At 44.1% G+C, this 22466-nt stretch overlaps 8 protein-coding genes across 13 annotated transcripts; 3 read left to right on the plus strand and 5 right to left on the minus strand.

The window, feature by feature from the left end:
• Positions 1 to 593: 593 nt before the first annotated feature.
• LOC108128845 (fatty-acid amide hydrolase 2) lies at positions 594 to 10745 on the plus strand. 4 transcript variants are annotated; one of them, XM_017246668.3, is made up of 4 exons: positions 896 to 1029; positions 1103 to 1166; positions 5505 to 5685; positions 8857 to 10745. In XM_017246668.3, coding segments are annotated over exons 1-4 (1668 nt in total). In that variant the 5' UTR covers positions 896 to 1028; the 3' UTR covers positions 10279 to 10745. The 4 variants fall into 4 exon arrangements, with proteins under 4 accessions (XP_017102159.1, XP_017102158.1, XP_017102157.2 ...); XM_017246670.3 differs by lacking the exons at positions 896 to 1029; positions 1103 to 1166 and adding an exon at positions 594 to 643; XM_017246669.3 differs by lacking the exon at positions 1103 to 1166 and having other exon boundaries at positions 654 to 896.
• On the minus strand, positions 1688 to 3424 carry LOC108128846 (succinate--hydroxymethylglutarate CoA-transferase). The gene has a single exon (XM_017246672.3). The coding sequence runs from the start codon at positions 3269 to 3271 to the stop codon at positions 1919 to 1921; it is 1353 nt and encodes a 450-aa protein (XP_017102161.2). The 5' UTR covers positions 3272 to 3424; the 3' UTR covers positions 1688 to 1918.
• A 1944-nt stretch (positions 10746 to 12689) lies between the features above and the next one.
• On the minus strand, positions 12690 to 14066 carry TFAM (mitochondrial transcription factor A). 3 transcript variants are annotated; one of them, XM_017246354.3, is made up of 3 exons: positions 13846 to 14065; positions 13183 to 13779; positions 12690 to 13039 (listed from the first exon to the last, which is right to left on the minus strand). In XM_017246354.3, the coding sequence occupies exons 1-3, from the start codon at positions 13911 to 13913 to the stop codon at positions 12913 to 12915; spliced, it is 792 nt and encodes a 263-aa protein (XP_017101843.2). In that variant the 5' UTR covers positions 13914 to 14065; the 3' UTR covers positions 12690 to 12912. The 3 variants fall into 3 exon arrangements, with proteins under 3 accessions (XP_017101843.2, XP_017101845.2, XP_017101842.2); XM_017246356.3 differs by having other exon boundaries at positions 13183 to 13761; positions 13846 to 14064; XM_017246353.3 differs by having other exon boundaries at positions 13183 to 14066.
• Positions 14067 to 14076: 10 nt separating this feature from the next.
• LOC108128666 (esterase CG5412) lies at positions 14077 to 15194 on the plus strand. Its single transcript, XM_017246352.3, has 2 exons — positions 14077 to 14663; positions 14719 to 15194. The coding sequence occupies exons 1-2, from the start codon at positions 14216 to 14218 to the stop codon at positions 15144 to 15146; spliced, it is 876 nt and encodes a 291-aa protein (XP_017101841.2). The 5' UTR covers positions 14077 to 14215; the 3' UTR covers positions 15147 to 15194.
• A 482-nt stretch (positions 15195 to 15676) lies between these two features.
• EloB (elongin B) lies at positions 15677 to 17335 on the minus strand. Its single transcript, XM_017246358.3, has 4 exons — positions 17023 to 17335; positions 16705 to 16798; positions 16468 to 16612; positions 15677 to 16314 (listed from the first exon to the last, which is right to left on the minus strand). The coding sequence occupies exons 1-4, from the start codon at positions 17023 to 17025 to the stop codon at positions 16200 to 16202; spliced, it is 357 nt and encodes a 118-aa protein (XP_017101847.1). The 5' UTR covers positions 17026 to 17335; the 3' UTR covers positions 15677 to 16199.
• A 54-nt stretch (positions 17336 to 17389) lies between these two features.
• Srp14 (signal recognition particle 14) lies at positions 17390 to 18095 on the plus strand. Its single transcript, XM_017246359.3, has 4 exons — positions 17390 to 17517; positions 17574 to 17646; positions 17705 to 17805; positions 17863 to 18095. Exons 1-4 carry the CDS (start codon positions 17494 to 17496, stop codon positions 17992 to 17994), a joined length of 330 nt encoding a protein of 109 aa, XP_017101848.2. The 5' UTR covers positions 17390 to 17493; the 3' UTR covers positions 17995 to 18095.
• Positions 18096 to 18117: 22 nt separating this feature from the next.
• On the minus strand, positions 18118 to 18774 carry LOC108128668 (uncharacterized). Its single transcript, XM_017246357.3, has 2 exons — positions 18444 to 18774; positions 18118 to 18386 (listed from the first exon to the last, which is right to left on the minus strand). Exons 1-2 carry the CDS (start codon positions 18772 to 18774, stop codon positions 18118 to 18120), a joined length of 600 nt encoding a protein of 199 aa, XP_017101846.2.
• Positions 18775 to 19042: 268 nt separating this feature from the next.
• Positions 19043 to 22073, minus strand: LOC108128662 (uncharacterized). Its single transcript, XM_017246346.3, has 7 exons — positions 21932 to 22073; positions 21728 to 21876; positions 20617 to 21442; positions 20440 to 20559; positions 20212 to 20376; positions 20040 to 20148; positions 19043 to 19980 (listed from the first exon to the last, which is right to left on the minus strand). The coding sequence occupies exons 1-7, from the start codon at positions 21996 to 21998 to the stop codon at positions 19746 to 19748; spliced, it is 1671 nt and encodes a 556-aa protein (XP_017101835.2). The 5' UTR covers positions 21999 to 22073; the 3' UTR covers positions 19043 to 19745.
• Between the last annotated feature and the right edge of the window lie 393 nt (positions 22074 to 22466).

A 22466-nucleotide genomic window follows, 5' to 3' on the forward strand; every position in this document is an offset into this window, starting at 1 on the left:
CGTTTACAATAATATTCTTTTGTGCGATATATTTGAACCAGGTTTTAGCGGGAAAGCGGTTCGGTGTTTCTCGACCTTTTATTATTTATTTCTACTTGGAAGCACTGTTTCCAAGCTCAGTTCAAAGTCCAAATGTATTTTTTTTAAATAATAATGGGAACCTCCGAAAAATTGCTTTTATATAATGTGGGCTTTTGTAAAAGATAAGCATCTGTTATTATGGCGTTGCGGTTACTGGCTATGATAACAAATGTGACGAGGATACAGCAGATCAATGGCACGAATGTACCCTATATTTTTTGGGGTATATAACTCAGCCGAGCTTACCATGCAGAAGAAATCTATTAACACTTTTTAAAATATTTATACTTCTATAAAAATTGGAATTCAATTTATAACAAAATGGGGCTTAAAGTTATAATAAATTTATTCTGAAAAAAGATATAAATAAGAGTTCATTTAAAAGACAACTTTATAAAATATTCTAAGCATTCAGTTATTAAAGTTGAATTTAAAAAATTCAATTTGTATTCATTGAATTTTAAAAATTTGTGTAAAGGACGTTGCTTCTTGAAGTAACTTCTCTAAGCCGCGCTCTGGGCACACTGCCTTATTGCACGGCAGAGTAACTAACTGTTAATTGGTAAATTTTTTAACTATTAAGTACTCCCATAGCATTAAGTGCGAAATCCACACCCGCATCGCCGGCGGGGGTAACCTGGGAGCTCATCTCGAAGCTCGGACGCGGTCTATGCACTTTGCACACACACACTCCACAACCAGACAAACACAAGCCGCAATTTGCCATTGACGGTGACGATTGTTAGCTAGCTTTTCTTTTGGCAGCACCTGCAGCGGCGTACAACAATAGCAAGAACCACAACAAGAACAGCCAGGTGGGACTTTGCTCGGTTTTAGTTTTAGTTTTGGTTTCTCGGCGAGCGGACGCGCCTCGTACAAACAACAGACCACAGCGCAGTAATATTATCTACACACGTACAAATATATAATATATTTTTTAAACTACGAGTGAGTTTTCTGCGTTTCCCAACTGTTTTTAATGGCTTACACATATCCTTCCCCCGCTTCTGTTTATTACCAGTGACGAGTGTCCTAAAGGTAGTGTGGGTCTGGGCCTGTTTCCATCTGGAGGAACTGTTGCTCAGGTAAGCGAATTGTTCGTGGACGTCTCCTCAGAATCAGTTGTCTGGGTCTCCGGGTGCCGACAAACGAACTTCTCATTATTCACATACACGAACAAAATGGCAAAGCTTCCGGCTATGCTCGCCATCAGGATCAGTACAAGCAGATAGAAGGTAACGATTATCACTTTTTGGCGCCGCGACCGCGTCTTCCAGGGTATGTGCTGCATAAACTTGGGGAACCATATAGGAGATATGTAGGATTGGTCCCAAGTAGAGTCCCATTTTTCCGGCTTACCGGCATTTTCAGCGCGTTCATCTCAAGAGGTCAGATTGAATCACATTCTAGGCACCGGCCCTCCAAAAGTATACACATCATATTTATTTTGACAAGAATTTAGGTTTTCTAGAGTCCATAACTGGGTGTTACTTGTCAGTTTAAAATTTATATTTAAATTTAAACTTTAAAAGGATTACCATCCGTAAAATGAGAAATTCAAAATGTTGACCCATGAAAGCTACGCTTTTAAAAAATGTTTATTAGCAATTTTTTAGTATTTTTTTAAGTTAAAAATAGTTTTAATTCTATGATATTTTAATTGATCTTTTATCTTAAAATATTTCTGAGTTTTGTAGCATTGTGTTAAAATTTTATGGTTGATATGAATATATGAAATTATATAATTTCATTTTCCGTATAACACCGGGTTTCATACCAAAATTCCAAACTTAGTTTTGGTTCCAAAAGATTCCTAGACCGAGTGAAGCGATAGATCCTATTGAATAATACCTTGCTCCCGTAGCTCGGCCAACTCCTCCTGTTTGTAGTCCAGTAGCTCGCCCAATACCTCGTCCGTGTGCTCGCCCAGCATCGGCGGAGCTGTACGGGCATCGTTCCGAGCATCGCTGTACACCACTGGTGGTCCCACCACCTTAACGGAGCCAGCCTTTGGATGTGGCAGGGTCTTGACAAGGCCAATGGCCTGGATGTGCTCGTCATCGAACACTTCTCGAATACTGTTCACAGGTCCCACGGGAAACGATGCGCCCTCGAAGCACTTCATCCAATTTTTGGAGGTGTCCTTGGACAGGATTCGTTCCAGAAGCTGCACCAACTCCACCCGGTGCTTGACACGGTCCTTGTTTGTTTTGAACTTGGCATCCTGTGATATGGACTCCACGTCCAGGCGTTTACACAGTTCCTGGAACTGGGCGTCGCTTCCGGTGCCCAAGGTGAGATAGCCATCCTTCGTCCTGAAGCTTTCGTAGGGCACAATGCTGGAGTGGGCTGTGCCCCAGCGCTCTGCTTCTTCGCCGGCGTTCAAATAGTTGGTACCCACATTGATGAGCATCGAGCAGCAGGTGGACAGCAGGTTCACATCGATCTTCTGGCCGCGCTGCGTCCCATACCGCTGGTAGAGTGCCGCCAAAATGGCTCCGTGAGCATACAGACCCGTTGCTATGTCAGTCACGGCCACTCCCACTTTACTGGGCGGTCCATCGCGTTCGCCGGTGATGTGCAGGAGTCCTCCGACCGAAGAGGCAATCACGTCGTATCCCGGTCGCTTCGCATACGGTCCCTCGGACCCATACCCCGTCAAAGAGCAATAGATCAGCTTTGGATTGACCTTCTTCAACTGCTCGTAGCCCAGGCCATAACGCTCCAGAGTGCCGGGCACGTAGTTCTCCACCAGAACGTCGCTAATCTCGACCAGCTTGTGCAGTAGCTTCGAGCCACGCTTTATATCGATGCAGATGCTCCTCTTGTTGCGATTCGGGGCCAAAAAGTAGACGGAATCCGGCGAGTTTTCCAGAAACGGTGGACCCCATTTTCGGGCCTCGTCACCGAAGTGGGGACGCTCCACCTTGATGACTTCCGCGCCCAGGTCGGCCAATACCATGGTGCAGTAGGGGCCGGCTATGATGCGCGTGAGGTCCAATATCCGAACACCCTGCAGGGGGTGGCACTTGTCCACAGAGGCCGCTTTATCATTGTTGTTGCTGCTATTGTTGATGTTCTTGTTTTTGGTGTTATCGTTAGCGGCTGCAAAGTTTCTCAAGCTCTGGCAAACTCTGTTAATAACAAAGCCGCGGCAGAATCGCCTATTCTGCGCCAGAAACATGCCCATTGTGCGTGGTACTCGTCCAGGGGGGTACGGGGTCCGGTCAGCTAATCCGGCGACTATCTCGTTCTACGCGTGGCAGGGTCGGGGGCTGTGGAAAATTTTGCGACCCAACTCGATCCGGGGGAACTTTTATCGGCACTGAAAAGAGGCCCTCCATTCGAAGACACAACAGCCCATGAGGGGGTCTCTCTTATCTTTGAGTAGATATTTTTTTAAGTGTGGCTGCCGCTCAGAGAGCGAAATATAACTCATTTTTAAGATATCAAGCTTTCGCGCTTGGCTCTCTTAAAAACCCCCCAAAAGAGACAGAGCTTTTAACTGTCTTGAACCATCTCTGAGATGTGTAGTTCTCTTGGGCTCCAAAAACAGAAACCTTGAGGTTTTCCCCCTACTGCGACGAGTCCTTTCATTTATGACTGTTGACCCCATGGAATGTGGAGAATTACCGGTTGAAAGTGGAAACTAATAATCCCCAAGATGCCATATCATTAAATACAGATCGAGATCTTTACGGCCCCAGCTGGTTATTATCTTTGTTCTTTACTCCGATTATATCACCTTGCTGACAACTGGGATTGCGTGATCTCAAGAATCTTGGTAGCTTAACTATTTAGCTCGAAAACTGACCAGCAGCGAGCCTAATTTGGGGCCATTATTTTCTAATCGTTCGACCAATTAAAAAGCAATTTTAGTGTCATAGATGGATAAGTAGCGTACGCCTGAATGCTCACCACAAGTGTCAGGAACTAACTATGATCCGTAAATACGACGTTTAAACCAATAAATTGTTGTTTACATCTGATGCATTATCACGCAGGGAATTATTTCAGATTTTTGAGGGGAGGTGTTGATTTCTTAAATAATGAGTAAGACCCCCAAAAATATATATATTATAAACCCACAGTCGTATCTACATTCGTAAGGTCGTTTTGGTAGAATTTTCCATTAGATCGCCTTTCTCTTTTCGAGAATTTGTTTTTCTGACTTTAGCAGCATATATACTGTTTCTGAGTAGAGCCGGACTTGGTAACAAAACAATTAAAATAAGTGCAAAGTTCTAATTCCTTGTAAGTGTTTTGCAAGCCGTGGTTTTCCCCCGGAAACTCCGCCTCGTGCCCATTCGCAAATCAATATTTATTTTCCGAATGACTCGGCGGTTTGCTGATGATCTCAGGTCGGAGCAGAAATCGCGGGTCAGCATATGGATATGGCTTTAACTGTCAGATTCATGCCCAATTGGCAATCAACAAGGTGGCTAATTACCAATTGGCCTCTTCCCTACGTTTACGAGTGTAAAATAACAAGAATATAGCGAATTATCGAAAGGCACTTGGGATCAAGAGGGCAGGCTAGTTAATTGCCAGCATCATAAGCCGGTCTCTGACGCATTTACATGGCTTTTTAACGCGAAACACGGCCAATTCCTTTTGACTTTTTCGAACTGGGAATCACAGTGCTGCCGACTCCAGCTTAAGAGCTGAAAAGAGAACTATTGAGCTTGACACTCTCTTTGGGAAGCTTGGGCCGCGCAAGCTTGGAGAGCGGAGAGCAGGGCTTTAAATACTCTGCCGCAAGCTGAGCTTGCGTTTATTTACTCAGCACGTTTCGCATCCGATCGGTTCGCAGCCGTCAACCGCCATCCGTCAGATACTGAGATACAGAGACCGATACAGATTCCGGGCAGATATTTGGCGTGCGCGGTGATAAGACGGTGGAAGATCGGCCATCGCCAAAAATGAAAGCCGGCTACAGGCTGCTCATGCGTCGGCAGTGCCACGCCTCCACCTCTATCTCGACTTTTTCGCGAGTGCATCCCGCAGTGCAAAACTAGTTGCCCGATGCCACTACCACAGCTACTACCATTGGACTATTAGCCAACTGCCAACTGACCAAAAAGCATCTCACAGTCAGCCGAGCCGAGCTGAGCTGAGCCGAGCTCGCTGAATTGTGCAAGCCTTGCCTCGATTGCACTCAGCTGCACAGAAGAGATTGCACAATCCTGGCAACCTGTTGGCTGCTGTGCCTTGTGTGCCTTGTTTGCCGTTCCGTGTCTACCGAGAAACAGTGATCGCTGTGCAGTGCCGTGTATAGGGAAGGGTACACCCGCCAGATACCCGCCAGTTACACCCCACCATTAGCATTCGTCCCGTCATAATCGGGACATACATACATATATATTTTTTCGTTGAAAGTGTACATCGAAAGCCGTCAAAATTGCTGTGCTACTCTGTTCCAGGATCCTGGGGTACATCATGCGCCGATTCCTGCGGTCGGCCATGATCGTCTTCAGCTGGTTCGTGGTTCCCTACAGCCGGTACACCAACATCAAGGTGATCCGGCGCAAGCTGCCCCCCATCCGCAGCCACCTGCTGGAGATCCCTGCCGTCGACCTGGCCAAGCTGATTCGCACACGAAAGGTAAGTCTAACTGAAAATCAATTCCAACTCCATTCCCAATTCCCAATCCCACTTTTTCCCACCTGAATTTGGGTCACTTGCGCAAAGAAACAAACCCGGCAACGGGCTGGCCAAAATCTTGCCAAATCAATCGCCAGATTGTTGCCACAATTTTGTTGCCACATCCATTAGATACATTGTGGCAAACTTGAGGCAATCGGCAGTCCATTAGCAGGTTTATTCCGTCTTCCACGTAGTGCCCAGTCAGGAGCTGGACAATGTGAGACCTTTGCCTCCGAAACTCGCCAGAAAGTGAAAAAAGACAAAGACATTGCTGTTTCCCATTAAAAATTTCGACCCGAGGCACAAGCCATTGGCCCCTGGGACAGCCATTAAGATGACCAGGGGAACTGGAGAGACTTTTGTGACTCCAATTAAAGAATGTTCCATAGACTAATAAATAATCTCTACAATTTTCCTTTTTTTTAACTCGAAGAGTTTATGCAAACCAGTTCTATGGTTATCAGGGTTTGTTATTCAATCCAATGACTTTCCTAAAATTGTCAAGTACCCGAACATATTTTCCACCATGATTTGCGTCATTTGACTAGAAAACATAACAAACATTATATGACCCTTGTCAGGGTACTACTTCTCCAGATGATATCGAAATCAATTTGGGTTTTTTTATTACAATTTTTTGTGGTTTCTACTGTCGTCGCGAGCACTTAAGCCAATTGGGCCAAAACAAGGGGATATAGAGGCGAGACATTGAAGAAATTAGCGGGTTAGTCATCTCGAGTATTAACCAAGCACTTTTATGGGGCGGGCACAAATTTCGCAAAATCATTATTCAAACAAGCTCTTAACTGCGGCCTAGACGGCATGTCTGACTGTCTGTCTTGTGTCTTTTATATTCATAAATCCATCCATATATCCACATATCTATATCTTTTTTTGGGCTGCTGCTGCTGCTGCTGCTGCATCTTATGTGCGTTCATTGGTCCACATCGTGTGAGGTCATCACTGGCCAGACCTTATCGCAGACCCCACACACATCCCTTAGGTCATCATATGTTGGCTTGTTTTATCGCATTTGCTGCATGCACTGGTGTACTGATGGATGTACTTGTGGGGCTGAATTTTTAGTGCACGTCCGTCCGAAGTACAAAAGTTTTAATTCAGATTTTAGTGTTTCTTTTGTGGGGCTTTTTATTGCTTTTGTCTTCTTTCGTCAAGTGCTTGTATGGTGCGTATGTGTCTGCTAAATATTATTATTTTAATAATTATTTTTCTGTTTTTTTTCATAAAGGTTTTTTCCCCCTTAATTGCTGGCTGTTTCATTGTCATAGGTTAAGCATTGCCTCACGGCGAGCCAAGCGTAATGATTTTGTAATTGGGATTGTATCAGAACGGGAGCTATTATCTGGTGTCCGATAATAGTTGTCTCGCTTTCAAGAAAGTGCCACCGCTTAATTGGTCCGGTCTGCAGTCTTTAATTTTAATTAATTAAATCTTCAAATGAGAGGAAGATTCCAGAGATCGGCCACTACGAGAGACCCTACTGGCATGAAATATGTTTGTACTTGAAGCGTATAACTCGTGTTTTCGTTTTCGTCGGTTTGTTTTGCTTTTTCGTTCAAGCTCTTGACTCTTTTATATGTATTTTTTTTGTTTTTAACACGTACTTTGTGCAAAAGATACATCTATGTATGTATGTATGGATGGAGATCTGGCGAAACTGTGTCTGTGTGTCGCGATTTCTTTATACCACACAAGTGTATGCTTCGTGCCACAACAGCAGCCACCAGCAACAACTACACTACAGCTATATCTTTTCCACTTTGTAAACATCGAATGCTGGTGGTATTGTATTGGAATCGGAGTCGCAAACTTTTCGGTCGATGATTTCGAGTACCCCTCGCCATGCCCCTCCTTATTATTGTTGCATGTTGTATTAATGCTGTTTACCTGTCCCAGTCTCACTGCTGCCTGCTGCTGCTGCCTGTGATTTATTATTACACTGGAAGTCATTGAAAAAATCAAGTAGCCTTAATTTTAATTATACATATATACAGTTTACATATATTATGAGGCATCTAGATATATGCTGGCACTTTAATAGTGCATTGCATGTGCCTGCATTAAGGCAAAGTAAGGCAATTTATGTCTCAATTCAGAGTCAAATACAGATTCAGATTCAGACTCAGTGGCAATTTGCATGTATTGATGCTCTCGAGTGCCTACTAGATAGAAGGTCTTTTGCCTCAGATTACCCCGATTGGCTGAAATCAAGTTCAGAGGTCGGGCTCGATTGGGGCTTGTGGTTGGATTATACGGTTTCACTATTGATTGATAGATGAACTTCTGATTAATGGGTGCTTCACCCCTCTATTAGGTTATTAGGTATTTTAATTGCCGGTATATTGAGTGTGAATGTTTTGTAATTAAATTAGCCTAAGTATATGTATATGGGAGCTTTTAATTGAAGGATTCTACGCTCAATCAGCTGCATGTGCAGATTCCATACCATTTCAAGAAATACGTGCCTAGATCTTAAATCGCTCTATTATTTGAAAGAAAGCAAAGTCTGCCTTCCGATTTAATTACTAAGCACCGATTCTTTGTTTTATTGTTGTGTGAGTTTGATTGTTTCATTTCAATACTCATTATATTTCCGCCTTAGACTCTACCTATTATTGTAGTGTGATGGATCGGCTCCCCCCCTTGTTCTTTATTTGTTTTGACAAATCAATCGGGCATTTCAACAAATAATTGAGTGTTTGCTTCAAAAGCATTCATTATAAGCATTGTAGATCAAGTTTTTAACGCGGAACTAATACACAATTTGCTTGATTGGCATTCCGAGTGCTCTGAGCTCTTTTGCATGTGAATCAATTCCCAGGTCGCACATTGACCTGCGCCCTTCGACCTCCGCCCTATTGACATCACTCATATGGTACGTCATGGAGCCGCTGCCGATCGATGATCGAAAGTGCACGCGTCACGAATGCATGTTGTGGCTTCTGTCTTTTTATTGATTTTAATTTAACACAAATTGCCTTCGCTGTGCCCGAATAGACGGCCAGAATTAATTGCCCCAGCTGGGATGGGAATGGGATTGGGAACGGGAACATGTGTGGGAAAACAGTCGTAAACTAATGCACTTTTCACTTTGCTTTCTACTTGCAGATTAAAAGCGAAGAAGTCGTCGAGGCCTACATAGAACGGTGTCGGCAGGTTAATCCCCTCATAAATGCCATCGTGCAGGATCGCTTCGAGGAGGCGCTGGAAGAGGCGCGCGAGATCGACAAAGTGATAGCCATGGGCATTAACAGCGTGGAGTCGATGGAGGAGCACACTCCCCTACTTGGCATCCCGGTGACCGTCAAGGAGAGCATCGCCGTCAAGGGTATGACCAACCAGGCGGGACGAGTCTTCAAAACGCCGCAGATAGCCAAGTCGGATGCGCCGGTGGTGGAGCAGATTAAGCGATGCGGTGGCATCATCTTACTGGTCTCCAACACCCCCGAGCTGTGTCTGCTCTGGGAGACCTACAACAATGTCACGGGTCAGACGAAGAACCCCTACGATCTGAAGCGCACCCCAGGCGGCTCCTCCGGCGGCGAGGCAGCGCTCCTGGCTAGTGGGGCCTCTCTGCTGGGCCTTACCTCAGACATTGGAGGCTCTTCGCGTCTCCCCGCCATGTTTAGCGGGATCTGGGGGCACAAGCCCACGCCGTATGCCGTCTCGTTTAAGGGCCACCACCCGACGAGCGACTTCCCCAAGTGGGGCGACTTCTTCACCATCGCCCCCATGACGCGCTACGCCAAGGATCTGCCGCTGCTGCTCAAGTGCATGAATGATCCCACGGGTCCGAAGCTAACCCTGGATAGGGCGATCAGTGTCCATGGCATAAGGTTCTTCTTCATGGACAACGACGGGCCGTCGGGCATGATGCGGCCGCTCAGCCGGGATCTGCACGCGGCCATCAACCGGGTGGCCACCGACTTCAACGCCAAGCGAGTGAACATCCGGAAGATGAAGTGGTCGCTGGACATATCGCTGTCGGCCATGCTGACCATGAAGAACATCGAGACCATCTACCACAAGACGGAGGAGGGCGAGCAGCCGAAAACCGTGTGCAAGGAGACGGTCAAGTACTTCTTCGGCTGCTCGGACAGCATCCTGCCGTCGGTGATATTCGGCCACCTGCAGAACTTCATGAAGATCATCCCGAACTCGCGCCACAAGCACCTGGCCAGCATCATAGATGCCCTCAAGACTGAATTCAAGGAGATGCTGGGCAACGACGGCGTCTTCATCTACCCCACATTCCCGAACACGGCGCACCAGCACTACCAGATCTACCACAAGCTGCTCGAGCCCATGTACATGGCCATTTTCAACACACTCGGCCTGCCGGTGACGAACTGCATGATCGGCCTGGACAGGCGCAACCTGCCCATGGGCCTCCAGGTGGTGGCCAATCCCGGCCAGGACCACCTCTGCCTGGCGGTGGCCCGGGAAATGGAACGCCGGTATGGCGGCTGGGTGCGTCCACCGTCCGAGGACAGCCACAGCAGCGGCGGGAGCAGCAAGCAGCGTGGCTAGGCTGGAGGGAGTGGCTTGAGCCATTGCGTGATTCTCTTGTACTTTGTTTTGTTTTTAGCTAATTGTAGCATCGAGCAGTTAGGAAAATTCACAGAGACTTTCAATTGTTTAGAGCTATCAGATATATTATTTCGTTTCGATTGAATGAGAGGATGGGTACGAATCCCTTGAGCAACCGTTGTATCCTGTCCTGTATTTAATTTGAAAGTCACATCACACCAGCATCGAGCAGGCCGAGAGAGTTCGCCGAGAGCCTTCGGAATTGATCCTGCCGATCCGCACATCATGTTCCATTGTTTTAAATTATTATCGAGAACTCTGAGCTAGTACAGTGTATCCGTAATTGTATTATTGTATCTCTTATGAACCTACGACATGTATGTAAATATTCGTGTAGCGTTTAAGTGTTAGTTTTATGCCGCACCCGGCTAAGATCGATAAATATATGTGTGTATCCATAATGTGTACATTTTGTAGCATCTCTTTTGACCAACTTTACAACTACGACTCTTGCAAAGAACCAAATTTGTTGAATAAATACGTAACAGAAAATATTAACTAAAATTTCAACTCCTATGTCGCAACCGGCCACAGTTGGCCTCCACTCGGCTGCTTAGCCGGCCACTGCTGAGATTGGGCTCCGAGTAAAAATATAAAAAATATTACAACTGCCAGGCGGCAGCTACTAAAAGACAATAACCGCTTATGTGTACTACAAAGTAAACGTTTCCACTTGGCTGCCCTGCCGTGGCATTAAGTATCCGTCTATCTGGCTACGGCTACGGTGGCTATTCTATGGCTGAAACTTTCTTGGCCCCAATTAAAAATGTTTTCTAATTACTAATAATTTTAAAAAGTGTTTAGATTGTTGTATGCCACTAATGGAGGCTATACATTTTAAACTTAAAGAGGAACGACTGTAGATAGCCCCACAGGTGGCCCCTCTGGGGAGTAAGCTAATCTATAGGCCCGAGTCGCGATCTAATGCATTTTTGTCATTCGAATTGCCGAATTTTGTGCACTTTGAAGCGGTTTGCTTTTGGATGTGGAATGTGTGTTTGTTTTGTTTCAGTTTCTGTTGCACGAGCCGAGTATCTGTGCGCTTGTGTGGATAGTTTTCGGCTTTTGGAGTAGCCCAAGGTTGCGCCAATATGGCTTGCGCAATTCCGCTGTTGGCGGTGGCGGCCCGAACGTGGTATTTGGCCAGAAACTAACTTAGAGGTAACTTCTGAATCTTGCCCAAGAATGTGGCGGTCGTCGGCGGTCGTTTCAATTGCTCTGGCCAATGCCATGTGGAAAAAGTTTGTGGAAACTGTGTTGCCTCCAAAATTCGTCGTAAAAACATCAGTTTTCAGTTTAGACCCGAAAATGATAGTAGGTAGTCGCCATATACAGTGGAAATCGAATGCATGGCTTCAACTACCTGTGCTTCCAGGCCAGGGGATTAGTGAAGATGAGAGCCTCTCTTTCGGGGACTCTCTCTTTCTGGAAGACGGAGACCTGAGTTACCTGGGACCTGAGCTACCAGAGAGCGGATACAGTTTCAAAATTTTAATTTTTTTAAAAGCAAGTGAGAGGCGCTCAAAAGTCATCCGCGGTCAGGAGCGGAATCAACGAAAAGAGGTGGCTATAAAGGTGGTTTTAAAGTTATAAGATTATATACAATAATTTAATCAAATAAACATATTAAAATCCATATTCTTTTTATCTTTGAATCTTTAAAAAGAGAAATATTAAACAAGAAATCTACATAGTTTTTAATTGATAATCCCCTCCTGTTTTAAAAACCACTTGAAAAGTTTATCAGTTTTTGTTGCCTGCCTTGGAATTCGATTTCGACGAGCTCAGCGGTTTGGAGAAGAGAGAGTGGAAGACGTTGACCATCAGAGCAGCGGAAATATCATTCCAGTCGCCCGTATTCCAGCACAACCCAACCGAATTCCGGCCTCGGAGCGGTACTGTCATTAGGAAACTGAAACTAGAAGCGAACGGTTGCGCCTGACTCACAACCAGCTCCTACTATACCCCCAGTCCAAGTCAGACTGTACTTACTAGAAACTTATATTCTGTGCATTTGAGGTGACAAATGAATCGCATATTTGTTTACCGTGATCTACACAGAGAGATTAAAACTGTTTCGATTACCGTGTTAAATCAACTGAAAATAAGTGTGATCTTAACCCCGTAAGACTCAGACACGTGTTGCCAAAGATGAAAATTCCTTGGTCAACTAACCCAACACATAACCCAATGCCACGTGTTTGCCAAACCTGCAACGTGTTGGTATAAGGTTAAAGTAGGGCTATTCGATTAGATAAAGCTTACATTTAGCTCTGATAGGCTTATGCTTTTCTCTATAATCCCCTTTAATAACTTTCCATTATTTCCAATTAAATATAGTACTAAAAAACTTTAGTATTAAATGCTGAAGCTATTTACATAGTCCAGAAAACGACTAATTTAATTCTCGTAAAATTATCAGCAGGAACAGGAAATCTAAGTTAGATGTATGCCGGCGATCGTTTTATCTTTAATGTCTAACATTAACAATTTTCGATGAAAGAAGTAAAACCAAAAAACAAAATGAATTATGATTTGTGATGGCATAGGGTGGGCGGATGCCAAGACCTAATTCTATTTGTCTTTGGTGGCCTGCGTCTTGCGGGGCTTTGGTTCTGGCGGATCGATCAAGTTGCCGTGGCGCACAACATCGATGTGACCCAGGCGGATCATCTTCTCCTCCCATACAGATATCGCCTTCCTAAAATGTTAAACATACATTCGTGTTACATAATTACAAAATAAGTATTTGTTGGAAGCCGGGTTAGTAGAAATTGCTTCTGTTATTTTCCTCATTGAAACTGATGGCTAGTTTACCAATACCCATGGCTATATATTACACACCTGTATATTTCGAGTTCCTTGCGCGACTCCTGCATGTAGACCTCCTTTTCAGAGTCGGAGAAGCGAGACCACTTGGCAGTGGTCTTCTGGTGCCAGTCACGGTACGTTTGCTGAGGACCCTGCGGTGTGTTTGTGCGCTCGCTGGCAATGAAGCGCAGGAAAGCGGAGGCAGGCTTCTTGGGTCGACCAAGCTCCTTCACCCGCTTTCGCAGCTGTCGGCGCTCCTTGGCCTCAACGATGTCCTGCTTCAGCTGCTTGATTTCCGCACGCTGCTCTTCTGTGAGGGTGGCATCATACTTGGTACGCTGCTCGAGGTAGATCTGCTGGTCCTTCTTGTACTCTGTTTGCAGTCGCTCCTTCAGCTTGACGTCCGCCTCCGACCAGCTTTTGGACAGCTGGCGCACTGCCTCAATGGTGGACAGTTTTGGGTTGGCGGCAATGAGTTTAGGACGCTGGTCGCGCATAAAGCGGAAGTATGGGGTGAGGGGCTTTTTTGGCCGTGGCGGGAGGCCCACCTGCTCCTCCAGCGTCTTCGACTGCGTCACAGGACTCTGACTGAAACCGGCGGCTGCTAGGGGCCTGTTGGATGGGAATGGTCTATGGTCGTTGGAGGAGGCGGGTTGAGGACGAGCTGTGCTGCCATTATCTTTGGCTACAACTTGCCTGACTTTGCTCATCAGCGAACCGAAGAGGCTGCCTCGAGAGGACAGCATAGTTGTGGAGAAGATCATTCTCGGGCTGGGTTGACGACTGTGGTATTAGCCGGGCTAGTCCAAATATACTGCTTCAAGGATGGAAAAATCACGGAAAACTTGTTGCATTTACGGCAAATAAGATTTACGTAAAAAATGCGGCATTCCTGACTGAACGGCCACCTGGTGGAAATTTATTCGCAGCGCTGCCACAGTTTCCCAATTTTTGTATATCGATTTGTGTTATCACCCGGTTGCCATCTCTATTAAGCTCAACCTGATTTATTATTTTATAGTTCAAAAGCTATTATTTAATTCTATAATTTACAAATTCGTACAAGATGACCAACAACGAAACGGCGGGCGATGCCCCTAGCTCTAGTCGAGCAAGCGGAAGCAAACAGCAGCCCAAACTGGAGATTACCGAGAAGGTGAAGGTTCTGTGCTTACACGGATATCGCCAGAATGGAGATGCATTCAAAAACAAACTAGGATCGTTTCGAAAGTTTGCATCAAAGTATGCAGAGTTCGTCTTTATTTCCGCCCCACATGTGGCAGCTGCTTTAGAATCATCCGCAGAGCCGGTGCCGGAACAGCGCAGCTGGTGGGCGAACAAAGATGATGGGACGTTTAAGGGCACCAACAAAGGTGGGCCGGCATATGGCTTCCAGGAGAGCTTGCGCCTGGTGGAAGAGACGTGGCGTACGCAAGGACCCTTCCAAGGACTCTTAGGCTTTTCCCAAGGCGCCTGTTTTGTGGGTCTCATATGCGGATTGGCCAAAAAGAAATGCAAGTCTTTCTCATTCCATCATATAACTAAAAAAATAACTCTCCGATTCATTAGTAACTTCCATCCGTCCTGAGTTCGCGGTACTTTCCTCAGGCTTCCTTTCCGGCAGCCTGGTACACATGAGTGCCTACGAGGAGTGCATCACCATACCCACACTACACATATATGGGCAGACGGATGAAATTATTCCAAAAGTGATGAGTCAAGCGCTGGCTGCACAGTTCAAGAGCGTGGAAATTTTAGAACACAGCGGCGGCCATTACTTCCCGGCGACGGCACAGCAAAAGCAAACTTTCATTAACTTCTTCCAGGACCGGCTACAAGAATATCTAGAACATCAGGAGCTGCAGCAGAGTGGAAATGCCTCATTTATTGAGAGTGGCGGGGAAGATGGAGAAGGCGACGGCGATGCCAATGATGCTGAGGTGGCTGCCATGACAGCAGCTGCAGGGTCCGGATCGGAACTAGGCGATAGTGATTAGTAAACGTTTGTTTTTCCTAATACAATTTTATAAAACGAAAAAGGTAACTTTTTTTGGTAACGGGTCGATTCTCAAATTTATGTCTATACACTTTTCTAATATTTATATATTAATATTTTATTTGAGCAGCAATTTACACCCTCTTAATGGATTTGTTTTATATTTATTTATTGTTTAGTTTGAGGTTGAATATTAATTGTTAAGAATGTGAAATGCGACTTTTAGTTAATTGTCTAGATTTGTTTCTAAGCTAAGTTTCAAAGAGTGAATCATTTACTCAAGAAAAAGCGCATATCTGAAGTGATTTAATGAAGAATATCACAATGACTAGAGAAAATTTATTAAAGAGTTAAAAGAAAATTTTTGTTCGAAGATTACAGTGTTGGGTGCTAGTATGAAAAATGTAGAATTATTGATAATTAAGATGTTCTTTATAAACAATTTCAATACCGATTAGGCATCCACCGGTAACACTAATGGCCCGAGTCATGTCAACGCCTACGATTCCATCCAGGGAGCAAAAAAGAGAATTACAATTTTAGCACGTTCAATCATTTCACATAATTCTTTTTATGACTGTGTATTTTTTCAACAAATTCGTATAAATTCCATAAAAAAGAAAACAATTGTGTGGGTAAAGTTAAAGCCGAATAATATAAATCCCGTTCCAAAGTATAATTATGCATTAGAGGCTTAGTGAATTGTTCTTTGCTATAAAGAATAAAAAAATGCATATTAAGCTATTGATTCTGCAATTATTTTTCGTTTTGCTTTTGACCAGAAAAGGAATAAAAATGGTATTAGATTTTGAAACACGTTGCATTGCACGTCGATAGCGGATATCGTTCTTCTGTTCCGTTGGGTTTTATAATTTTACTTTCAGTTCGTTTTTTCGGGAATCCAGCGAGCGACAGTATTTTTGAGTCTCGGGTTTTGTGGATTTAGTTTGTCTCGTTCGCTACACATTGTAGCCTGTTAATGTTGCTGCTTTTGATGATGTGTTTGCTGTTTTTATCCGTGGTTTGATGACTTATTGACTGACTGACTGCTGATTTATGCAACTTGTTCCTGTCCGTTCGAGGCCTCTTGGTTTTTCATCACTTCAGGTAAGTCTGGGGGTGCAGAGTAAGGTGTCATGTCCAGCGTCTCGAAGTCGCCCAACTCGTTTCTGGTAGTGGAGAAGAAATGTATGTTTAGTGTTCAAGCTCTATTGTTGATAGCAACCCGTTGACCGAAGTCGAATTACACGTGTCGCCCGTCTACTGATAACTCGGCGGTCCGGCTTATCAGCGACTCTCGCGGTAGCGGAGGAAGCTCTCACCTGAATGTCAAGCCCAACTGCGCCGGAGCCTGCGCCTTGGCAGTGGACACAGTGACGCCATAATCCTGAAGCGTACTCTCATCATCCATGACGTCGTTGTCTTGATTGTATAACCGCTGGTCTACCGGCTGCACCTTGACTATACCTGTGAAAGCGGAAAGCGGGATTCAATCATGGAATTCTTAACAATCGTGCCATAGCTAAAAATAGGAACAATCGAACTGTACACACACGCACCTTCGATCATCCGCTTCAGTTCGCCGACTGTTGTGTTCTCTTTGGCGTCCGTGAAAATGGTCGTCTTTTGTCTTCGGATCATGAGGAACACGTCCTGCAACAAAGAGAAAAGCGGTGTTAATGTGTTACCAATGGTTTCGGTCAAAGTTCAGTTGCCACTGGCGAAAAGCGGGCGAGTTTTTGTTTTTGTTTCTTAGTGATATACCACTGCAGGCCAGGGTGAGAGAGTGTTTATGAATGTGTGCGTGGTACTGAAATGCCGCAGCATCTTCCCCAGCTTCCATCCTGTCATCTGGTCACCGGCAGGAAGTTATTTACCATTTTGAGGTGTTTGTAGCGCTGGCTGGAACTCGATGCAGTCAAGGGCAGTTGCGGTAGCTAGGTTTCTGGCTAATGCTGACGGCGTGGGCGGCGCTTCCTTTGGCGGTCGGGCGTTCCTTCAGTGGGCTGTATTTTTCCTCATATACCGAGACTTCGAACGGTGTACCTAGCTTTTAGCGAGGGCGCGGAGTGTGCGTTAATTTAACGGCGTATGAAGTATAGCGTAGGGGTTGGCGTAAATGTTACAGCTTCCTTAGTTGCCCCGCACTTGTAGGTTTTCGTGATTTTACGATTTTTCAGGCAATAACAGTGTGATCAGTGTTACCGTTCAATGAAATTAGCCGAGGTTGCCACCCAGGCTGAACTTTCGTCATATTTACAGCTAAAATATAGCTATTGCGATATAATCGGCACAACTCGTCCACCTCCAAAGGCAGCTGTCACTGTCACTTTTTTATTTGCCACGAAATGGTTTTGCTTGATAATTCCAACGTAAATATTAAAATGCTAAATAATAAGCGAATAATGATATCCTTCTTTACTTACAGTTCATCCTGCGACTGGAAAAAATCGCCAGTGCAGCCAAGAAGGACTCGTCGTTCACGATAACGTTTAAGCGCTGTGAGTAACGAAAACACATTGTTTTTGCAGACCAAGATTATAGTATTTGGATTTACAGATGATGGCCACGACAAGCCCGTGCCCAGAGCTGGAAGACCTCCGTTACCCAAGCCAGACACCTATTTGTGCCTGATACGTGCCCAGTCAAAGTCCCAAAAGGTAATCATACGACGATCATGCTCGATGTTTCCATGCTAACTATAATTTCTCCTGCAGATTTCCACCGTCGTGAGACAGGAAGATGTGCCAACCATGATGGGAATGTACTCGCAGTTCATGAAGAGCAAAATGGATGGCCTGAAGCGAGTGAAGAAAGTTAAAAGCAAGGCCAAGGCAGCGAAGGGATAAGTTATGAGGGGCAGTGTTTTTTTTTGGTTTAGATAGATTTTAGGCATTGAGTCGAAACTCAATGTGGTCATTCGTTTTAAATGCATAATTTTCTAAAATAACTCCGTCGTTTTATTTCCTAAACTATGGCCTAGCGTAGATGTCTTTACATCGGCGCAGGCCGAGAAGCCAATTGGGCAGTTCCTTGTATCGAAGACCATAAATGTTTTTCGGCTTTAAGAGATGAACAAATTGATACAGATCCTCGTTCAAGTTGTCGGTCAAAGACTCGTCATCCAGAAAAAGCACATCGATTCCTAGGTTAAGTCCAGTATGGAAAGAAGCATTCGCCTTGGGAATGAAGTCCAGATACGCGGGAGCATGGTCCATTATCACTATTCTGGAGACTCCATCTAAAACAATTGGTATATCGTTAATCACTAACATCAAAAGATATAGCAAATACTAACTTTCCAAGTAATAAATCCTTGAAATCAAACCATCGTGGCTTTTCCCATAGTGTATTAAGGTGAGTCTGATCTTAGTTGCTTCAATTTCTATGTTTATGGATACATTGAGTTTAAGTTTTTCAAAAAGGCAGTCCGTAGTTTCAAATTTCTGTAGGGATTGAAATCGGAAAACATCCTCCTCCGATCCAATAACGTACGGACGCCAATCTTTAGGATTTTCAAAATCTTTGAAAGCCGCTGATGTTAAAAGAAGCGGACCATTCATTTTTCCATTCAGCGGGCTTTTACTTGAGTCCAGGATCAATGGCTGGCCAATGTCGTTTAAGAACATATCACCCGTTGCTTGCAATACTTTATCCAGAAGCCTTGTTTAAAAATGCAATTATGCTAGCTGTGTGACCGTACCTTATCACCAAAAAATACCAAGACACTGAAAAAATTACTGATTTGAAAACTGATTTTAAATTCGAACCATTATCAAAAATAAACATTTTTGATTATTCGAAAATAAACAAAGATGGTTTTCAAAAAAAAAAGTTTCTGTTTCTGCTAAAAAGAAGTGCAATACATAACCCTTTCTTTTATAAAAACAATTATAATACTTTTATGTTTATCAGCATAATATTTTTTTAAACTTTTTATTTAAACATATACATACTGTTTGTTCTATTATCTATCACAATGAATATTTGTGTCGCATGTGTGTTAGTGTGAGATGCGTTTGTCTTTGTCATTGAATTTGGATCACCTTACAATGGAAACAATCAAATTACTTATGCTAGCCATTAACTTTACGTCACAAACAACTTGTTAAGCATAAGGGTAAATCTTTCAAGATTTAAATTTTTTCTTTTTCGAACAAAGACAGTCTTTAACAATATCGAAAAGGATGCTGCACATCCGACATTGCGATTTGAATGATTAATTACTACTCGACATTTGGCCATAATGAGCAACTATGTGCGTTGATTTTGACAGAGATGTACATAATGAGAAAGTGATTACAAAAAAGGAGATACATAGATGAAAACATATACAAGATACTATCGTTGCTATACGTGTATGTACCTATGGATTTATATGCCGCCCTCAAGGCGTCAATGTACAATATGAAAATGACTAAAGCACTGAACTGTGCTCATAAAATAATAACAATATAATAGTCCCTTGTCCGCCATTTCGATCGATGACAGTCAACCAGAAATTGCTGGGGATCGGGATATAAAAACTAATCGCCGAAATTAAATCAAATTGATTAATTCGTTTAGGTACAATATTTCAATCTCTTTGGGCTTGGAGGCCCTAGTTGAATGTATTGTATCGAAGATTGCTATCGACGTCGCCCACGTTGCCTCCCAAACCAGGACTGGGAGGCTCGTCCGCCATGAGATCTGTACTCGACTGCGAATGGCGACGTTGTCCCCGCCAGGTGCATGCATCGCGTATGCTGTCGATTAAACGCTGCGGGAATGTCTTATATTCCATGTCCACCGACTGTGTGTCTCCGAAATTAAAGTCTGCTACTTCAACCGTGAACCTATAAACACATAGTATTAGAAAGCTTCTAAATTCCTTTACTAAGCTCAAAGATCTCACCGATTTCCACGCTGTATGTAGTAGGCCACGCTAAATACAACTAGAATGACGGCCACTAAAGTGCAAGTGACTGGTACAACCACGACTGAAAGCTGGGATTGGCGCTGAGCTACAATGTTAGGAATAAGCGATTAGTAAATAGGTTTATTCAAATTCTCGATTAACTACCCACCTTCGTACATGTTTATTGTAACCTGATTTAGGGTCTGTGAGACCTCGTTGCGTATGAAAAACAAAATGGTTTTGCTCTCCAGAAAGTATCGCTTATATTCAAATGAGCACTTGTCAGTGGATTCATAGCTTAGACAAGTTTCGTTGCCCGTGGAATTGTAAGGTGCTGTAGGGATTATAAACATACAAAGTTTAAAATTGAATAGAATTTAGTAATCAGGGTACTTACCTTTGTAAACCTGTTGACAAACTTCAAATGGTGGGGATCCCTTACAGTTTACGTTTAATTTCAGTACCTCCCAGTGCTGCAGCCAGTTTTTCCCAGTAGTGCCAAATCCAGAAATGGGATCTAAATAGAATTAACATTGTAGTTAATTAGATATATTTAATAGCTGATTTTACTCACCCTTTGAAACTACGCGTCGCTGGTAATAGCCGTATATCTTTTTTGGATCCTGAGCTATGATCTTTTTGCTCACGCAATCGAAGGGAAGCTCAGTGCCAGGCAACAAATTGAGCTTGGACATGCGTCGCACTCCAAGAGGATTGACCAGTGCTACGGACAGATTGCCAGTCGATCCTTTAGCTTGTTGTTGCTTTAGAGCGGTGGTCAGGTTAAGGCCAAGAAGAGCGGCATTAGTGTGCATGGCCTGAATTATGTCCCGTTTGGCACGAGCCGGCGCTTTGGTTGTGGTTGTGGTAGATGTGGTTGTTGTTGCCGGTGTTGTAGTAGTTGTAGTCGTGGTTGTTGTAGTAGTCGTAGTTGTTGTAGTTGTCGTAGTTGTTGTCGTGGTAGTGGTTGAGGGCGTTGGTTCCGGCGGCACTTCCATAGATGCAACGACCAGTGCTTCCACATTATAGTATTGCTCAGCTTGCGGATATGTTGCTTGATAGTCTAAGGCAGTGGACATGCCAAGATATGTGCAGTTTTGAAACCAATACGTCTGAATATGATAACCCTTTTCACGCAAGTACTGCTCGTCCCCGTCGGGCAGTGATATTCTGTGATTCACCACTTCCTGGGTGGAAACATAATCCAGCGTGCGACTTACATTCTTCTGGATTAGTTGCAGGCTACCACCAAGGGATTTGTTAATTGTTATCGATGCCTTTCCCACTCCAGTGGTTATCCAAAAGATGTACTTCTTATCCACCTCGACTTTTACGGATTGGATGCCCTCCTGGGTGAAAGCGACAGACCAATTCGACGAAGAGTTACTGGTCTCTATTTCCTGAAGATAATGAGAAATACAACAATATATTTATCAGTCAATTTAGGTGGTCTGTGGCAGTAGTCCTTCTTTTGAGATCCTAAGAGTGGCCGGGAAAACCACCTGAGGCTAGCCTAGTCCCTACGCAGTTAACCAAGCTATTTATGGGCGTACGCCCCACAAATACTGGAACATACATATGTGACTTGGTTGAATTTGCATTCATGGACAATTAGTCACGGCACTGGGTCGGTTAACAGCTTTCTTTGTTTTGTTACCGCACGAACCGGGAATGGGAATCGTTACCTTTCGATGGTCTGCGCCGTCACTCCAGGTGAACCTGTAGGGGCCTCCTTCGTCGGGTGCTTTGCCATTGTATAGGGTTGCGGACAGGTTTACGGTGGCTCCCAAAAGTGCCTGATCGGGCGCCGTAATTCGAACCGAGTATGAGTTGGCTGAAACCATAACATAGTTAATTTCCAGAAGTTTATTGATTTCTATTTTCCATACCTGTTTGCAGAAGTGCGACGACAAACAGCGACGTTGCTAGAAACATGTTCGTAGTGCCGACTGGCATTTCCCGTCAGCGTTCAATATGGAAAATCACTATTGCTTTCCCCCTACCGCTACCAAAACCATACCATCCAGTCCAACTACGGATATCGCACCAAACAATATCTACAAAAAACAACAATCACAAAGGGCTTCCCACTTTTCGGATCTCCCCCTTGAATTTTCCGGACATGTACAACGCGATGAACACCTTTAAATAGTGTAGCGACCTATCAGAGCGCAGTTTTTAAATGATTATATTGCATTTCAGGCGGAGGTTCTATTGCGTTTTTAATTTGTTCTTATTTTTGCAGTTTTCAGCAGTGTTGTCAGAGGCTGGTCAGCAACCCCCTTGAAATTGGTATTTTTCAATAAAATACCAAATGCTTTTGGACCTAACGCCTCCCATTCAATGCTCAGCGGCAACTCTAGATAACATTTTTTAGATTTAAAAATCGTGTAATTTTTCAAATAAAATTGAAACTTGCATATC

This window comes from Drosophila bipectinata, chromosome 3R, assembly GCF_030179905.1.
Source record: "Drosophila bipectinata strain 14024-0381.07 chromosome 3R, DbipHiC1v2, whole genome shotgun sequence".
In the NCBI taxonomy this organism is placed as follows: Eukaryota; Metazoa; Arthropoda; class Insecta; order Diptera; family Drosophilidae; genus Drosophila; species Drosophila bipectinata.

Coding starts and splice junctions, on each gene's coding strand:
- LOC108128845 (XM_017246668.3), top strand. Junction 1,167..5,504: donor CTGGAGGAACTGTTGCTCAG/GTAAGCGAATTG, acceptor ACTCTGTTCCAG/GATCCTGGGGTACATCATGC. Junction 5,686..8,856: donor AGCTGATTCGCACACGAAAG/GTAAGTCTAACT, acceptor TTCTACTTGCAG/ATTAAAAGCGAAGAAGTCGT.
- LOC108128846 (XM_017246672.3), bottom strand. CDS start 3,271: ATGGGCATGTTTCTGGCGCAGAATAGGCGATTCTGCCGCGGCTTTGTT.
- TFAM (XM_017246353.3), bottom strand. CDS start 13,913: ATGATCTTCTCCACAACTATGCTGTCCTCTCGAGGCAGCCTCTTCGGT. Junction 13,040..13,182: donor AAGGAACTCGAAATATACAG/GTGTGTAATATA, acceptor TTAACATTTTAG/GAAGGCGATATCTGTATGGG.
- LOC108128666 (XM_017246352.3), top strand. CDS start 14,216: ATGACCAACAACGAAACGGCGGGCGATGCCCCTAGCTCTAGTCGAGCA. Junction 14,664..14,718: donor CGGATTGGCCAAAAAGAAAT/GCAAGTCTTTCT, acceptor CCGATTCATTAG/TAACTTCCATCCGTCCTGAG.
- EloB (XM_017246358.3), bottom strand. Junction 16,613..16,704: donor ACTGAAGCGGATGATCGAAG/GTGCGTGTGTGT, acceptor CCGCTTTCACAG/GTATAGTCAAGGTGCAGCCG. Junction 16,315..16,467: donor CAGTTGGGCTTGACATTCAG/GTGAGAGCTTCC, acceptor CTCCACTACCAG/AAACGAGTTGGGCGACTTCG.
- Srp14 (XM_017246359.3), top strand. CDS start 17,494: ATGGTTTTGCTTGATAATTCCAAC. Junction 17,518..17,573: donor TTTTGCTTGATAATTCCAAC/GTAAATATTAAA, acceptor CTTTACTTACAG/TTCATCCTGCGACTGGAAAA. Junction 17,647..17,704: donor CACGATAACGTTTAAGCGCT/GTGAGTAACGAA, acceptor TTGGATTTACAG/ATGATGGCCACGACAAGCCC.
- LOC108128668 (XM_017246357.3), bottom strand. CDS start 18,774: ATGTTCTTAAACGACATTGGCCAGCCATTGATCCTGGACTCAAGTAAA. Junction 18,387..18,443: donor AAGGATTTATTACTTGGAAA/GTTAGTATTTGC, acceptor CAATTGTTTTAG/ATGGAGTCTCCAGAATAGTG.
- LOC108128662 (XM_017246346.3), bottom strand. CDS start 21,998: ATGCCAGTCGGCACTACGAACATGTTTCTAGCAACGTCGCTGTTTGTC. Junction 20,377..20,439: donor TTGTCAACAGGTTTACAAAG/GTAAGTACCCTG, acceptor TAATCCCTACAG/CACCTTACAATTCCACGGGC. Junction 19,981..20,039: donor TACATACAGCGTGGAAATCG/GTGAGATCTTTG, acceptor ATGTGTTTATAG/GTTCACGGTTGAAGTAGCAG.